The sequence below is a fragment of the Condylura cristata genome, unplaced genomic scaffold (assembly GCF_000260355.1).
Source record: "Condylura cristata isolate star-nosed mole 26May11 unplaced genomic scaffold, ConCri1.0 scaffold00008, whole genome shotgun sequence".
NCBI lineage: Eukaryota > Metazoa > Chordata > Mammalia > Eulipotyphla > Talpidae > Condylura > Condylura cristata.
Window position 1 is genome coordinate 46728614 of NW_004567109.1, and position 15049 is coordinate 46743662.

The window sequence follows — 15049 nt, forward strand, 5'->3', positions numbered from 1 at the left end:
CACAGAATGTCTCTGGTATATGGTTGTTCATTATTTTTGTTATTTTCTCGCCTGGTCCATTATACTCCTGCTATGAGTGAAACCATCCGGTATTTTTCTTTCTCTTTCTGGCTTATTTCACTAAGCATGATCTTTTCCAGCTCCATCCAAGTTGCTGCAAAAGACATGTGTTTCTCTTTTTTGGTTGCTGAGTAATATTCCATTGTATATATGTACCACATCTTTCTAATCCAGTCATCTACTTTTGGGCATTTGGGCTGCTTCCATGTTTTTCCAATTGTAAATAAAGCAGCAATAAACATGGGGGTACAAGTATCTTTTTCAATCAGTGTTTTTGTGTCTTTTGGGTAGATACCTAGGAGTGGGATTGCTGGGTCGTAGGGAAGCTCCATGTTTAGCAGTTTGAGGAACCTCCAAACAGTTTTCCATAGTGGTTGTACTAGTTTGCATTCCCACCAGCAATGCAGGAGAGTTCCTTTTTCTCCACATCCTCGCCAACATGTGTTGTTGCTAGTTGTTTGAAGATGTGCCATTCTCACTGGGGTGAGGTCGTATCTCATTGTGGCTTTAATTTGCATCTCCCTTATTACGAGTGATGTTGAACATTTTTTCATTTGCCTGTTGGCCATCTGCATTTCCTCTTTGGAGAAGTGTCTTTTTAGCTCTACTGCCCATTTTTTGATGGGGTTGTTTACTTTATTTTTGTTGAGTTTCATCAGTTCTCCGTATATTTTTGTGATCAGTCCTTTATCGCTACTTTTGTGTGAGAAAATGTTTTCCCAATTAGTGATCTTTCTGTTTGTTTTTAGTAATGTCTCTTTTGCTGTACAGAAGCTCTTTAACTTGATGTAGTCCCATCGATTTATCTTTGCCTTCACTATTGTGGCGTTGGGTGCTCTGTCTTTAAAGATGTCGCTGAAGTGTATGTCGTGTAGTGTTTGACCCATCTTTGCTTCTAGGTATTTTATGCTTTCTGTTCTTATGTCTAGGTCTTTAATCCACTTCGAGTTGATTTTTGTGACTGGAGTGAGGCAGTGATCTAGTTTCATTTTTTTGCATGTAGCTTCCCAGTTTTCCCAGCACCACTTGCTGAACAAATTTTCTTTGTTCCATTGTATCTTCTTTGCTCCTTTGTCAAAAATTAGGTGTCCATAAACTCGTGGGTTTATATCTGGGTTTTCTATTCGAATCCACTGGTGTGTATGTCTATTCTTATTCCAGTACCATGCAGTTTTGATTATTATGGCTTTGTAGTACAGCTTGAAGTTTGGGATTGTAATGCCTCCATTTTGATTTTTCTTAGACATGAGGGTTTTGGCTATTCAAGGTTTTTTGTTGTTCCATATGAATCTCATCAACATTTTTTCTATTTCTTTGAAAAATGTCATTGAGATTTTTATGGGGATGGCACTAAATCTGTATATTGCTTTTGGCAGGATGGCCATTTTGATGATGTTAATTCTCCCGATCCATGAGCAGGGGATGTCTTTCCATTTCATGGTGTCTTCTTGTATTTCTTTTAACAGTGTTTTGTAATTTTCTTTGTAGAGGTCTTTTACCTCCTTTGTTAGGTTGACTCCCAGGTATTTGATTCTTTTTGTTTTAATTGAAAAGGGGATGTTTTTTTTTTTTTATCTCTGTTTCTTCTGCTTGGTTGTTTGTGTATAGGAAAGCCTCTGACTTTTGTGTGTTGATTTTATAACCTGCTACCTTGCTAAACTGGTGGATGGTTTTGATTAGTTCCTCTGTGGAGCTTTTAGGGTTTTCCATATAAATTAACATATCATCTGCAAATAAGGATAGTTTTACTTTTTCTTTCCCTATTTGAATTCCTTGTATGCCTTTGAGTAATATACTTTTAATCCCTAAGTGTTAGAGGAGACAGATCTTCTCAAAAAGTAAATGTGAGAGTAACATTTCTCTAAAATATTGTGTAATTTAACAATGAATATATTTATCCAGCACCCTACTGCATATAACAGCAATGAATTTTTTTTTATATAATTTTTTTTCTTTGAATTATTTTCCAAGGACAAATTTCCAGGTATAGTTTTTACAGGGCTTTCAATTACTTTAAGTAACTTTCCAAATATTTGAGAGAATTCTTTACAAAGCCACAATATGAAAGTATCTATTTACTTTACCAAAACCTAGTCAGATTGTTTCATTATTTAAAGACAAAATTTTATTTGTTCCCCTATTAACTTGAAATTTCCAAGTTGAGATGAATTCTTGTTTTCAACTTAACCATTGTGATTCTTTTTTGTGTGTATATTTGAAGAGATTTGAAAATACTTTATACTTTATTACCCTGTTCTATGTGCTCCAGATTTCTTTCCATTTGTTAATATGTAGTGTATTTCTCAGAAATGTGAAAGACCTAGTTTTGGGGTTCTAAAATCATTCAATATGTCATGTCCTGATCATATTTCTAACTCTTTGAAAATGACTCCATCACATAATAGTCTGTTCTTTCCCCTCTTATCATTATCCACGACAACAATTCAGATTTTTCATTGATGGTAATGTCAGTCTTCCTTTGGTAATGAGTATTTAAAGAAATCATTTGGAAGTTAATTCTAAACTAGGTTGATTTTTTAATGTACTTTTACTCTAGATCCAGTTCCTTTTACCAAAGTCCGGATTACAATATGCTTCTTTTAAAAATAGGAGTCTTAAGGTGAGTTTGGGTATTAGCATCTCTCTCTAAGTTTTTTTTTTATTTGAAAATTTATCTTTCAACACTAAGTATTCCTTGGTAGAACTGATAAATTTGCTGAGTAGCTGGCAATTCTCTGTAACCTATAGTAGCCTAGATGTTACAAATGTCTAATACCATGTGTTTAAAAGTCTGAGACATAGGAAAGACTAGCTGTCATTCAGCACAAAGATGAAGATTCTGAAAGAATCGTTGAGTCACTTTTTCATTATGTTATAAATATATAGACATTTACTTTTCCTCATAAATTTTTTTTTAAGTCTGCAGATTTAACTATTTAAATATAGGACTCTGTGCAATTCTTTAGACATTTTCTTACTAATCCATCTTTCCAATAAAATAAATTTTTGAAAAGATGAGTAAATTATAAGAGAAAAAAATGAATTATCAATTGAAAATATGTCTCATAAATACCTATTATATAAACAGGTATCAGAATAATATGTAAAAATGATATAAACTTTGTTAATTAAAAATTTCAACACTACAGCAAATAATTGTAGATATGGAAAAAGCATTAGAAGGAAGTTCACATTTAGCTGAGATTATCTGAAGGTGCATGATAAGGAGGTATTTATTTTATTTTTTTCCTTTCTGTATTTTCCATAATCTTTGACACGAGTATTTTATGTTTATAATGAAGACAACTGTAGTTTTAAAGAAAAGTTTCTTTTATTATTGTTCCTTAAATAGCAGATGGAGATGTTAAGCTTTTTTAAGGAAATTGATCTTGACTGTCTGTAACTTGATCCTTCCTCCCCTTTTTTCCCTTCTGCTCAAAAATTCTTTAGTAACCTTAGAAATAGGAAGAGGAGTGAGGGTGTAGGTATGTTTGATTGAAGTAACTAAAGTTGGATATAAAGTTTTCACAACTATTGATATCTTAGAACTAGTTGAAATCATATGTAAGCCCTCATTGCTTTTGAAGTTTGAGATTGTGTATTTATACAATGTTAAATTGGTATGTTGACTTCCTGGCATTTCTGATTGCTAGGTCCCAGGAATTTTGAAAATCACAAATTATTTGAAAATTTTAATTTAAACAAACTATATTTTAGTATTGTGATTCTTACAATGAATAGCTTGAAATTGAAGTTAAAATATTTAAAATAAGTTCAAGGGTACTTTTATTTGCACATTTTAACACAGGCTACTTAATGGCTGTAATTATTTGTTACTTTTTCACCTAGATGGAGTAAATAAGTACGTAGTCATGACATTCTATGCTGAAACATTGATTTCTTCATACTCTTGGCCTCTTAAAAAGCAAATGAAAAATGGAAGGGCCAGAAGGACAATGAATAGTTAACCGTGGAGGAGGAGAAAATCTAGCTCAGTACTTTGACTAGTGGCAGCTGGGGAAGTGACGTCCTTTAGCATTTGCTGTTCTAGAAAGTACAGAGACACGTAGTGAAAATGGGAGGATCTAGAAGGAGGCCGTCTCCTGTGTAGTGTATATTTATCTGTAAGTGAGCTGCTGAGAAAGGAATTAAATACGACAGCGTCTCTACACTGTTTGCTTGCTGCCTTAAGACAGCTGAGCTGCACTGCTGATTTGCTTTAACTTTTAAAATACCCAGCTGGATTTATTTTTCCTCAGAACCGTTGTATTGCTAGACTGGGGACGCTGTTTTCTTTCACAAAGGGAAATCTAAGTTCATTTCAAGGCATTCGAAATGGGGAAAGACTATTATTACATTTTGGGAATTGAAAAAGGAGCTTCAGATGAAGATATTAAAAAGGCTTACCGAAAACAAGCCCTCAAATTTCATCCGGACAAGAACAAATCTCCTCAGGCAGAGGAAAAATTTAAAGAGGTCGCAGAAGCTTATGAAGTATTGAGTGATCCTAAAAAGAGAGAAATATATGATCAGTTTGGGGAGGAAGGTAAGTATTCTGTGTAAATCTCTCTGCCTCTCCAGTTCTGTTTTACTCTTTTTTTTTTTTCCAGTCTTCTGGTTACTAATAAATTTAATTTTTAGACATATCAAAAGTAGCAAGACAAATAGTGGTTAAAAACAAGATTTCAACCCTAATTGTATGAATGAATATTACATAGCTATGAATGAAACATAATTGTCTTTTTTTGTGTGATATACATATTCTACCATTAGATGTTTAACATTTTAGATGTATTTTAATAGAAACGAAATTCCCATGCCCATTAATGAATTGTGTCAAAAGTCTTATGCAACCTATTTTGTTTCCTAATGAATTTTGTGAAAGCCAGTAAAGATCCTTCAATCATTTAAAATCTAAAGACTGGCAGTTCAAATTCTGGGTAGTTTTTATTTACAAAAGCAAAAGAAGTTTGTTTGCCTTACAACAAGCAAGTTTAGACTGAACAGACAGAGTCATGTCTTTGGGAAGCAGAAGGCCTAGGCATTTAGCTCTAGTTGTTTTTGGCATTCTGCCTGGAGAGGAAAGAATTTTCCTGATGTCATAAAATACCAGAACAAGTTTTTAGCTTAATTGTAAACAGTAATTGTATGCCAAGACATGAGATCTCAGAAATACAATTTTTGACCTAAAATGGCCACCTAGTTAGAGCAATTACTGATTTACTTTTGGGCAACATTATTTCTTTGGACATTTTACTCTCTAGGTAAAGGAAAGAATGACAACTTCCCTCTTCTCTCCCTGACATACATTTGTTTCTGCATTGTGAGATTAGAAACTAGTTGGATATAGCAAAGGGCATAATTTCAATTATTCCTTTATCATTCTGGATTTTAAATTGTCCATCATATATAAGTGTAGCTGTAAAGTAGGACTACTTTAAATTAATAATTAACACCAAAATTATCAATTAAATTATCAGTTAATTCCTGTAGGTTCTGTTATTTTTAACTTTTTTTTTTCTCATTGAAACATTGGTTTGTAATATATGTGTTTCAGGTATACAGACTTATATGTCAGCATCTACATATGCTACATTATTCTCATCATGTCATGTTTCCCTTGATCACCAAACAGTTGGTTCCTTTTACTCAATCTGTTTTTCCTGTCAACTTTTTCAGGATAAAGTTATCTTTTTCTCCTTCAATACTCTCTATTAAGTCATTGTAGTTAGAAAACCTATTTTGCTATTTCTTAGTTTTACTGCATTGAATGCTAAATTTTCCTCATTAGAAATATATCCTAAAATACAGTGAAATGATGAGCTAAAAACTATTTTAGAAAAGCAAGGTGATTACATAGGGCTTTTTCTTGTTTTGTTTTTCCTTTTGATCTAATTTACCAAAAATTGCAGTTTTTGCTGCTGGTTGGCATTGTGAAGTTGTTACAAAGCAAATATTGAAAAAGGCATAGTGTGCAATTCAGTTTCTATGATAATGACTTGGTTCAGCTCAAAAACTATACCAAGATTCTGAGATACCACTAATAATATATCATATGTTCCTGAGCAAGTTACTTTATAATTTTGTAAAGAAATCCATAATCATGGCTTAACACTCTTAAGAGTGAAAAAATCGATATCCCTAACTTTAACTGACAATGTAAGTTTGTGACTAAGCTATAGGATTCAGTTCTTATTAAGGGCGTTTGTCTTTCACATCACCAAATGAAACATTTTTCTTGCTTTAACATTATCTCTTAATGGTGTTTTTCTTGAATGATATTTATCCACTGATTTTTATTGGTCATTATCATCTCGTACCCTGAGTCTTTTTTCCCATTACTCAGACAATTGATAGAAGTGATAGAAATAATAAGGATGGGGAGAATAAGTTGGGTACAGCACTGAGATACATTATTTTGAAATACTTTCTAGTTACTTAAAAATATAATTGAATTAGTTATTTGATTTAAAATAAATTATTATTCTGTCACAGAAAAGTATTTTATTGTCCTTTATTCAGAATACCTCAATTTCTTATAAATTCTGTGAAAATGTGGGAAAACATTTTTTATCTTTATTTTTCACTGATAGGTTTGTGCTTTCAGGTATGGTGATATAGCAAAACAGTGAAATTTAGCAAAACACTGAAATTTAGGACTGTGAGCCACTGCTAATTTACCTAACTTTTATCACCTTAATTATTAGTTTATAGACCTGGGAGTGTGGGATTTAATGGATCATGAATTGAGAAGTATATGCATTAAGTATGCTAAATTGATATATTTAGGAACCAGTGATCCAGTTTATTAATGTTTTGAATATCTCTAATATCTACAATTTTAAATGTTAAGTTTTTTAAAGTTGGATTAAAAGTAGAGATGTTTTAAATTCACCATATGACCCAGCAATCCCACTTCGAAGAATTTATAAATGAGTAATGAAAACACAAGTCCACACCAAGATATACCCATGAATGTTCATAGCAGCATTATTTGTAATGTTTCCAAACTAGAAACAATCTAGAGTACCATCATTTGGTGACTGGATAAGCAAAATTGGTATATATGTGTACACACACACACACACACACATACACACCACACCCCACTGGAATACTACATAGCAATTAAAAGGACTGGTTTAATGAAACATGCAATAGAACATGGTTGGGCCTCAGAAACTGTTCAATAAGTCAGATGTTAAAGTCTACGTATTCTGTGATTCTGCTTATATGAAATACATGGGAAAAACAAATTGACAGAGAAAGAGCACATCAGTAGTTTCCTAGGGCTGAAGGTAAGAGTGGGATTGGTTACCGACAGAAGCTAGAGAACTCTTTTGGTTAATTAAATGTTCAGTAATTGTATGGTGGTGGTTATAGCACTTTACCAAAAGTATTGAACTTTGCATATTTATAGTAAATAATTTTAGGGTGCATATATTTAAAGTTATTTTAAGAAGTAGAAAAACTTTATCCATAGTTGAACAGAAATAAAGAAATTTAAAATTGGATTTTGAACTTATCTCCTCTACAACTTTTAGATTCTGAATTATTCAGTGGAAGTCATAGTTTATCTTCTAAATTAGAAAACTAAAAAAAAATTTAATAACATCCTTATGCTCCTATAATTGTCTATTACTTCTTTACCTTATAATTTTTTGTTTAATAATTTCTTAATTGTTTAATAAATTATTTGTTCAATAATTTGCTTTAAATATTGAAGATAGTATTTACATGATCAAACTTATATTTAGTATATTAAGCCTTATCTAACTTGTTATTTCTGTTCTTTATGTATTTAATCACTTGGATATCTTTTTACTGTGTATTTCTAAAAATAAGCAAATTAGGTTTTTGTGAATCTACACTGTTTAGAGAATCTCACTGTGCTAGTACCTATAAATCTTGCTGTAAGTCTAGTTTTACATGTTAGAGTTCCTTAAAATAAGTTATTAAATTTTTAATTTTTTTCTTTTAAATTCTACCTCTTTTTTAATGTTGTTGCTTTTGATGAAGTTTTACTCAACTCATTAGTGGAAGTTAAATTATAGATAGTATCCTAAACACATGTTTTCAGGTTGTAAATTGGTTGGTTGGTTCATCAGTTTTAAAATAGCAATCTTGCTAGAGTATAGATAAATGTTGATTCTGGAGTGCACTTGTGATCACAAAGGTGATGATAATGTCAAGAAAACATTTTGATAGAGAAAATCCAGTTGAATATTAAAAATTTTCATGAGCAGTCAAATAGTTAATAATGTAATTGTTAGTTGATGACATGCCCATCATAATTTAAATGATATACCATGCATAATAATTTTATATTGTGTGCATTTTGGTAGGATTTTCCTCATTCATTATAGTATCCTTGTTCTTTTTCTGAACTATGTAGTTGACTCTACTATCATAGAAAACCTCACATTCCATTGGAGGCTTTTGTCACCTTGTTAAATGTTACTTCAGACAATGTATGAATTTTCTCAAGGATTCTGCTTACCATTTTTGGCAGAGGAGGGAAGAGGTTTTAGGGAAAAGCCAAACATATGATATAATAACTTTAAATGTTAGTCTTTCTTTTCATGAGCCATTATGGATCCAAACCATTTAGATATTCCCTTATAGAGTTAGATTGTACAAGCCAATGTATTCAATTTACTTTATTAACTTTATTAAATTCTACTCTATTTCTGGGATGAAAAAATGAAATGATGGAAATAATTTAAACATTGGCTTAGTCACATTGCTCATGACCTTGAGTTATATTCATGTTTTATCATTAAAAACTACCACTAGCTTTTTTTTTTTTTTTTTTTTAACATTTGGAGTTATAACTTTACCAATGAAATTTATAGAAGAAAGGTTTTGGATGGGCTGCCTATTAAAAGAAATTCTGTTTATATTTGTCATTCTGTTTCTACAAGGAATATCTCTACTGCTATTAGGTATATCACTCAATACATATTTTGATAATTTAAATTTCTTTTGGTCTCTCCAGATTTCTATTCATGATGAAGGAAAAAAATTAAACATAAACTGAGACTACTGAATGAAATAGAGTACATTTTTACCTTTTATTGGAGGAAGCTAAATAGATTAAGAAATACTAAGCTCAGTCCTTTGACCCTCCTGAGGGATTCCAGTAGAATTTTTTGTTATTAAAATTTTTTATGTGTGTATGTGAAATTATACTTTAAATTGCTTTGGTTTCTGTCTTCTCTCTGTCCTGATATTTATGGCATCTTTTAAAATTTATATTTAGGACACTTTGGAATTAAATTCATTCCCTTTATTTAATACACATAAGTTGCCTATGATTTTTAATCCTATATGCATAAGCAATGCAAAGATGAATAAAATGTACTTCCAGCCCTCAAATTAGTCACTATTTGGTATCTTAATTTAATCTCTTGGATTTTACAGTTTTTAAATTCCATTCCTGCTTTGATCATTGGTCAGGGTTGTCCATAGGATTCATTCAGAAATTCTGCTAATACTATAATTATGCAAATCTTGTCAGTGTTGATCTCTTAAGAGATCACTTTACTACTGTTTTGTGTATTTTAGAAGACTGGTAAATAGTGGACTATGCTGCTTTGAATTTGTAATCCCTTGTGAGCTATATGGTTTTCAGTTGAGTCTGAATAGACAGAAATAACCATTCCAAAGCTCTTGCATGTCAAGAGAGCTCTTGCATGTCAACTTTTTATTTCAGTCATCTTTACATGCAGCTGTAATGAACTCTTCCTATCCCTAGGTAGGCAATTTTGTTACTGAAGATAGGGATGATAGTTTAGTGTCTAAGAGACCTTTTTTTAAGGAATATCCTTATTAGAATTTTTTTTCTCTTTCTGCCACAAATTGAGTTGATTCTAAAACAATACAAGATGATCTAAAGTAGAACTAGTCAGTATAAATGTAGTATTTTATATTATTGGTTATAGTGGTACTTAAAAATGTGGATTATGCATTTTGCATTGATTAATGAAGATCTTTCAGTAGATAATCTTTTAAAAACAAAATTTACCTACTTCAAAATAGCAAATCAAGAGATTATGCAACAAGAGTTTTCTGATTTTTATTTAAATTCCATATTTGTTCCATATGTTATTTATGTATGGAACAAAAAGATTCAGGAATAATTCAAAAGCTAAAAATTTAACTGGGATTGAATGATCAGAAATAATGTAGCTGTTATGCATAGTTACTATGGTATTCAGACCAATATTAATCAAATTGCAATCTAAATTGGCCAAAGTTTATTAGTAATACAATTTTTATAGTTTTAATTTTCAACAATTGAAAGCTTTTTTTCTAATTATGCTTATCTCTTCATTTAGGGTTGAAAGGAGGAGCAGGAGGTGCAGATGGACAAGGAGGTACCTTCCGGTATACCTTTCATGGAGATCCTCATGCCACTTTTGCAGCATTTTTCGGAGGTTCCAACCCCTTTGAAATTTTCTTTGGAAGAAGGATGGCTGGTGGAAGAGATACTGAAGAAATGGAAGTAGATGGAGACCCTTTTAGTGCCTTTGGATTCAGCATGAATGGATACCCAAGAGACAGGAATTCTGTGGGGCCATCCCGTCTCAAGCAAGATCCTCCAGTTATTCATGAACTTAGAGTCTCACTTGAAGAAGTATATAATGGTTGTACCAAAAGGATGAAGATTTCTCGAAAAAAGTTAAATCCTGATGGAAGGAGTTACAGATCTGAGGACAAAATTCTCACAATTGACATTAAAAAAGGATGGAAAGAAGGCACCAAAATTACCTTTCCAAGGGAAGGTGATGAAACACCTAACAGTATTCCAGCAGACATTGTTTTTATCATTAAAGATAAAGATCACCCAAAATTTAAAAGGGATGGATCAAATATAATTTATACTGCTAAAATTAGTTTGCGAGAGGTAAGTTAGTATGACTAGGATTCTGGAACCAAGCACATGTATAGCTAATTTTAGGGAATTTAAGTAATAGCTAACATTTTTTTAATGCTTATTATACATTATTTTTTCAAATGTTTATAAGACCCCTTTAACATGTTTAAGATTGTGCATTGTAAGTTTAGTTGTATATACAGTTTTAAGGCTAATTTTAATTGCTAACTGGATTTTATACTAAGAGTACTGGGTTAACTACCTATTTTTATAGTTAGGGATTATGAGTTTGGCATATTATATATAATATATATATACATATATAGTATATATGTATAGTCCATGTATAAGATTTTCTCAAAAACTGTCAATTTGGAGTAATAATTATATAACAAAGAAGAAGATATTAAACACAACATTTTCAAGGGCACTGCTTTAATATATGAGTTGTTTATTTGTTCTATTTTAGGTACTTTCTCAAATTAGATTGTAATCCTGCAGATGTGACCATGTCAGTTCCCTGAGTAAAAATTCTTAAACGGCTCCACACAACATCTGCTATAAAGTCCAAATTCTGTAGCTCAAAATGAAAGGTCATTTTAATCTGTTTTCTACCCATGAACATACCTGTATTTCTCCAAGTTTGCTCTGTTACTATCTTGTATACTTCTGTGTCATTGTCTGAGCTCTGTATAACATGCTTGTTCCTCATTCTGCTTCACTACTTGCTTCTGGTCCAAACTTAACTCAAGCATTCAGTGTACTCTTAAGAAGTACAGAATGTGCCAGAATTACACTGTTATAATTACTAGTTTGCTTTTGAATTTCTTGTGCATTCCTTGAAATGGAATCTATACTTACAGTCTCAAGTACTCAGGATCGATCAGGAAAGTGTAACATATAGTAAGTAGGCACTCAGTAAATTTTTTGACTAAAACAATATATCTATTTCTTCTAATGTTTTCTCCCCTGAGAACTAGATATTGTCCCTGCCCTATTCTTTCTATACCTGAATTTCTCCCTTCTTTCCTCCCCCGTCCATCCCTACATCTTGAGTGCTATTTTTGCAGCCTTTTGTAGGGCAATGTGGGGGATATTTTTCACTTCTCTTTTCTTTTTCCCTTCCCCTTTTCTCCCTCTTGTCCTTTCCTCCTTTTGTAACATATCTGATACATATTTTGAAGGGATTTTCTAATGTAGAAAAAGTCTCAAGAATTATTGATATTCTTTTGGAAGTTAAAATTTTGCCTCAGTCATATCACCCTTTATACTTAATGGTCTTTTTGTTTAGAATTTGAAGTTCTGAAATTTGTTAATGTTATTTGGTCCATTGCAGGCATTGTGTGGCTGCTCAATTAATATACCAACAATGGATGGAAGAACCATACCTATGTCAATAAATGATATTGTGAAACCCGGAATGAGGAGAAGAATTATTGGATATGGGTTACCATATCCAAAAAATCCTGACCAACGTGGTGACCTTCTAATAGAATTTGATGTGTCCTTTCCTGACACGATATCCTCATCATCCAAAGAAGTACTTAGGAAACATCTTCCTGCCTCATAGAGTGAAAAACTTTGTTATTCATATTTTGATAAGGCACTGAAAATATACAAGGACTGACAGTTTACTGATGTAGATGTGAATTCTGTATAAAGATGTATAAATTATTTTGAGGGTTCATTAGATTGCATGAAGAGAGACAGGTCAAATAAATAGGCAAAAGGGATTTTTACAATTAGAGATGAAGAGAGAAACCATTCACTGTATTTTACTTCATTTCTCCTAAGTAAGACATTTTTAGTATTTTTGCTTATGGGTAAAATTTGTTTTTGTGGAGTAAGTAGATAAATTTCTAACAAATATTAAACTATCCAAGTATTTTTTTCTCCTTATATCTTTATACTGTCAGTATAAATAACTCTCATTTATAATGGAAATTTAAACTCAACTAAACTATATATGTGATATGTATTTCTAGAAGAGAATAAAAACCCATGTCATTTGGAAATGTGGTTAACTATATTTAAATCACCATCTGAAATGCTGCTATAGGGCTGGTTCCCATAAAGTAATATCCTAATACATGTGTTTCATTATTTTAATTTTTAAAGTATGCTGTTGTGTTTCTTAATAACATAGTTGTACTGTTCTTAAGGCAAGCAAACCTTTTCTTCATAAAAAGAAAATTAATGACAGTATATCTCCTGTGGAAATCCAATTGCCTGTGAATTACTGATATTTTAGAAATAGGCTGTTTTTAAAATGCCATATGTAATTTTATGAAAGTTACTTACACATCTTGGACTTAATAAATTAGAGACACATTTTATTGTCTACTAGTTTAAAATAATTTGTTTAATAATAAATATGTTTTTAGACAAAATAGCATTACTTAGAATTAATTTTCCAGTTATACAGTCTTCTATAACTTACTCATAATATGCTACATGTACCTTATGCAATTTCCCTAAAAAGAGTAAACTTCCACTGTGGTGTTAAACCAAAATATGGGGGAAATAAACACTAACTGCTGCTTATGAATGATGTTGCAACTACTTGTTATGAATATAAATATTTTACTTTTTCATATGTATGGTTTGCATTTCTTAGGTGTTTCAATTTTTTAAATATATTTACATTTAAAGTTTTGTTTTGTTTTCTGTTTTATAACTATAATGAGAAGAATGGTGTTTTGAAACATTCATTCCAAAGTAATTTCCATGGTAGATGGATGTTGTCCTCTTTTAGCACCTGAACACTTAGAAACTATCAGATCATAATCACCATATACTTTTCTCCTATATTGAGATTTTTTGCATGTAATGAAGTTTACTCTTTTAAAGTGTCTCAGTGGTTGTAGTATATTCAGAGTTGTACAACCATCACCACTCTCTAATACCAAACCATTTCATCATCCCAAAAGAAGCCTTATATCCATTAGCAGTCATGTCCGGTTTCCCCAGCAAACACTAATCTTCCTGCATAACTTTGTTCTCTATATTTCAAATGAATGGGATCAAACTAGATGTAGTTTTTTTGTTTGTTTGCTTCTTCTACTTAGAATATGGTTTTCAATTTACATTTACATTGCATCTTGTTTTAGTAGTTCCTTTTTATAATATACCTTTGTATGGATAGACCACATTTCTTCATTCATTACTTGACGGGCATTTAGGTTATTTCCACTTTTTGGCTATTCTGAATAATGTTGCTGTGAATATTTTTGTACTTTTTTGGTGACTTGAACTCTATTTCTCTTGGATATACCTATAAGTGGAGTTGCTGGGACTTAAAATGAGTATTCTATTTAGTTGGAAAATATTCTAAAATATTTTAAATATTCTAAAATATTCTAGAATTCAGCTAATTATAATTATTCTTTGTCATTCATAAATTACTTCTTTTTAACTTTGTTTCTCCAAGTGACAGTTAAAACTCTTGAAGAAAATGTGAACATTATGGAAATTTTCCCAAAGATCTAAAGAGCTAAAAAACATCAGAGTAGTGGGTGTGGTTTCTATTTTAAATCCTCTGTCATTTATTGTAATTTTCTTGATTAAGTGCTTTTCCCCAGGTTAAGTAAAGGATTTATACATTAGGTAGATAGTTACTTTGAGTTAAATATTTTCTTAAAGGATACTGATTATGCTTTTAGCATAAATGCCAGGGATTATTTTTTTGTTCGAATTTGCATCAATGCAAACATAGAGTTTTAAGGTTTTCTTATTTAAATTATGAAAGTACTTTCGATTTAAAATTTTTCTTTTAAAATTCAACCAGGTTGCTGAATTGTTGAATGCCTTGCATAGTTTGAATTACTACAGATTCCAGTAAATGAATTAATAAAAAGACTATATTCCTACAAGAAAAAGTATAAGTTGTTAGGAGGTTTTAAGGCAAGGTGTACCACCTGCTGTTTTGCTGCCTTAAACACTCTTGAGTTACATAAAGTCTTTCCATACGTTCATTTTTCATTTGTCTTATTGCTTCTGAAAGTATCTGAGTTTGTGACTCAATATTTCTTTTAGCTCATCACTCCTGCCTGTTAGCTTTTCCTGGGGGTAAAGAGCTCTTTCTAGGAGTAAACATTTCTTGTTTAAGGA

General features: G+C 31.4%; 1 protein-coding gene across 2 annotated transcripts; it reads left to right on the forward strand.

The window, feature by feature from the left end:
* The first annotated feature begins 2309 nt into the window (after positions 1-2309).
* On the forward strand, positions 2310-13587 carry DNAJB4 (DnaJ (Hsp40) homolog, subfamily B, member 4). Of its 2 annotated transcripts, XM_012721998.1 has the most exons (4): positions 2310-2680; positions 4320-4606; positions 10401-10969; positions 12276-13577. In XM_012721998.1, exons 2-4 carry the CDS (start codon positions 4396-4398, stop codon positions 12507-12509), a joined length of 1014 nt encoding a protein of 337 aa, XP_012577452.1. In that variant the 5' UTR covers positions 2310-2680; positions 4320-4395; the 3' UTR covers positions 12510-13577. The 2 variants fall into 2 exon arrangements, with proteins under 2 accessions (XP_012577452.1, XP_004679200.1); XM_004679143.2 differs by lacking the exon at positions 2310-2680 and having other exon boundaries at positions 4083-4606; positions 12276-13587.
* The last annotated feature ends 1462 nt before the right edge of the window (positions 13588-15049 follow it).

Bases quoted from the DNA above. Each gene is read 5' to 3' on its own strand.
- DNAJB4 (XM_012721998.1), top strand. From the start codon at position 4,396: ATGGGGAAAGACTATTATTACATTTTGGGAATTGAAAAAGGAGCTTCA. The intron at 4,607-10,400 runs GTAAGTATTCTG...CTCTTCATTTAG, and splicing joins TGATCAGTTTGGGGAGGAAG to GGTTGAAAGGAGGAGCAGGA. The intron at 10,970-12,275 runs GTAAGTTAGTAT...GGTCCATTGCAG, and splicing joins CTAAAATTAGTTTGCGAGAG to GCATTGTGTGGCTGCTCAAT.